General features: G+C 54.4%; 1 protein-coding gene across 1 annotated transcript in view; it reads left to right on the top strand.

Annotated features, from left to right (window-relative positions):
• Positions 1-2,500, top strand: part of LOC143029711 (uncharacterized) — a 7,557-nt gene that overhangs the window by 4,184 nt on the left and 873 nt on the right. Inside the window, exon 3 of the mRNA XM_076192566.1 lies at positions 1-2,500. This exon is cut by the window's left edge and continues 366 nt beyond it; it is cut by the window's right edge and continues 873 nt beyond it. Coding sequence (XP_076048681.1) covers positions 1-1,338 — 1,338 coding nt within the window. The 3' untranslated portion in view covers positions 1,339-2,500.

The raw sequence follows: 2,500 nt of genomic DNA, 5'->3' as shown, positions 1-2,500 counted from the left end.
GTGCTGAGCGTCAACGCAGCGTCCCCCGGGGAACTCTCCACCGTCAGTGGTGCCAGCGTGACCGTGGCACCCCCGGCGACCATTGGTACCTCTGCCCTTGGAACCACGCCCGTCCTTGTCCCCGCTGCTGCCCTTCGGCCCTTGTCCGTGTCTGGCGCCGGTGCCACGTCGTCCTTGCACCTCGAGAACAATTTCGTCCGTCTGGCGACGGATGCCAACGCCCATGGCACAACTGTGCCGGCCCAGGGAACCTTCTCTGGCACTGCTATGAACTTGATGGCCTCGCAGCCACCCCTCGTCTCCCTCCCCTGCTTAGTGAGGAGCGACGCGACCACAGCCAGCACCTCCACCACCACAGTCAGCAGTGGCACCACCACGACCACAGTCAATGCAGTCAGCATAGTACCCTCCACAGTAAACAATACCTCCACCGTATCCAGCAGCACAGCCGACGGCGTCCTCAGGAACCTCAGTCCGACGAAGGGAGTCCTGGATGCGCCGTTCCCGAGCGTAGCCACCTCCTCTTTCCCCAGCGCCGCCGTCGGGAGCCTCACGGCGACTTCGAGTCTCTGTAGCGGTGTTACGGTGATTCAGGCGCACCGCCTAGCTTCAGGAGAAGTCGCCCTTCTTCTTCCAGAGGGTTCCTCTACTGTCTCTTCCTCCTCATCCTCATCCTCTTCTTCCTCCTCATCCTCCTCTACGTCGGGCAGGCCTACGTCGCAAATTCAGGAGACTTCGCGGGAGTTTGCGATCTGCCCTCCGACCATGAAGTGCCTTCAGAGTAAAGTTCCTCACATTCTTCCACGTCCTTCGCCGCCGAGGCCCATACCGGGAAGCCCTTCCTCTGCCATTCCAACGAGACCTCCAAAGCCATCTTCGCCTCTTTCTCCTCCTTCCCCTCCGTCTTCTTCCTCTTCCCTTTCTTCTTCCCCTTCCTTGCCCGATGAGCCCATCGCCGCTTCGACAGCCTCCTTAGAGATCTCACTGGCGACTTCGGTGGCAACCTCAATAGCCTCTTCGTCATACGGGTCTCCCGTCCCACCCCAGTCAAGTATCACTCCTCCAGAATCTCCAGACTCTATGTCCCCGGAACCTCTCAACCTCGTCACGGTGCCCAACAGCCCGGGCTCCAGACACTCACCAACGGGATCCCCGAGGACGCACGGAGCGCAAATGACGCGGTGGCCCGGTTCGATGGCGTCGCCTTCAGGGTCCCTGAAGGCTCCCAGTGCGCACAGCTCCTCCTCGCATCTTCGGAGAGTCCATCCTTACAGAACAGTCCATGAACTTTATCAGGCACCCGCGGGGCTGGAAGCTTCTCCCTGGAGACCGTGGTAATGGTCTCTCAGGCCTTCCAAGTCTCACAGGACTTTTCTCGTACCCCAAAGACTTCTTTAAAAAATTCCGAGTTAAACTGGTAATTGTGAACGAAACCCCCTCAAAAGGGACCACGTATAAGCTCTAAACTTGTACTCGAGTGGTTTATATATACTTCATCTCTTTCCACAGAATAAAGAAAGCCAAAGTTTACTGGTAATTTTTTGAGCTCATAACATTAGTAATCATATATCAATAATCGCAACATATCATTTATTGTTAAACTCATCAGATCAGTTTTTATAATTACTCATATTTGTATAAAGATGACCTGAAATAAGCACAAACATACACACGTATGTGTGTATGTATGCATGTATGTATGTACACATGATCACATAAATCTCGCCACACAAAGATACATCAGCATGAAGACGCGATAAGCGTTCCCAGATGGAGTACCCCATCAACAAGGTGCCCGCCTCCATCCGCACCGCGTGGCTGCAGGCCACAGAGCGCCTCGACCAAAGGACGCTTATCTCGCCTCTGTTTAGTACCCACAACAGATTGCATCTCGCCCCCAGGTGGCTGTCTCTCAACGCTATACATCAGAGGATCGGTCGAAGTACGCATAACTCACCTGTTCCTAGAACCTCTTCTGAGTTATGTAAATAAACAACGTCGAGAGCCTCAATGCGGTGACGCCATTCCTGTATCCTACTGTACCCAACCCCAGACGAATCTATTCAGCTGGGGATCGGAACCCACGCTTGAACAAGGTCTCCAAAGACCGGGATCCCTTTTTAGTCAAGAGTCCGTTCTTAGCTGATGAAAATCGCTTGGCGGTGGCCTCAACAGAACCTATACCACACGTCACCGTATTGAAGGGATTAAAAAGGGGTGGGGCCGAAGTCTTTGACTGCGCAGAGCCCTGCTCGAACCTTCTCCCTAACATCAGCTGTTCCCTTCTCCCCTTCGTCATATCCACTTGGTGGTGTGAACACTTCCCCGCCCCATTCCCTCTTCCTTCGGCAGAAGTAGTGAGGTCCCACGACTCGACGCTTCCTCCCCAAGATCCTCCAGAAGGGACCCCTCCGGAACCTACCCTTCTTCGGAAGGGCTTCCTGACAGCCTCTTATCCCATACAACCTTACTCCTAAGACATCACTAGCATGCCTTTGTC

The sequence above is a fragment of the Oratosquilla oratoria genome, chromosome 11 (genome assembly GCF_046742065.1).
Source record: "Oratosquilla oratoria isolate Oo_2021 chromosome 11, ASM4674206v1, whole genome shotgun sequence".
Classification (NCBI taxonomy): domain Eukaryota; kingdom Metazoa; phylum Arthropoda; class Malacostraca; order Stomatopoda; family Squillidae; genus Oratosquilla; species Oratosquilla oratoria.
This window is presented reverse-complemented; position numbering and strand designations above follow the sequence as displayed.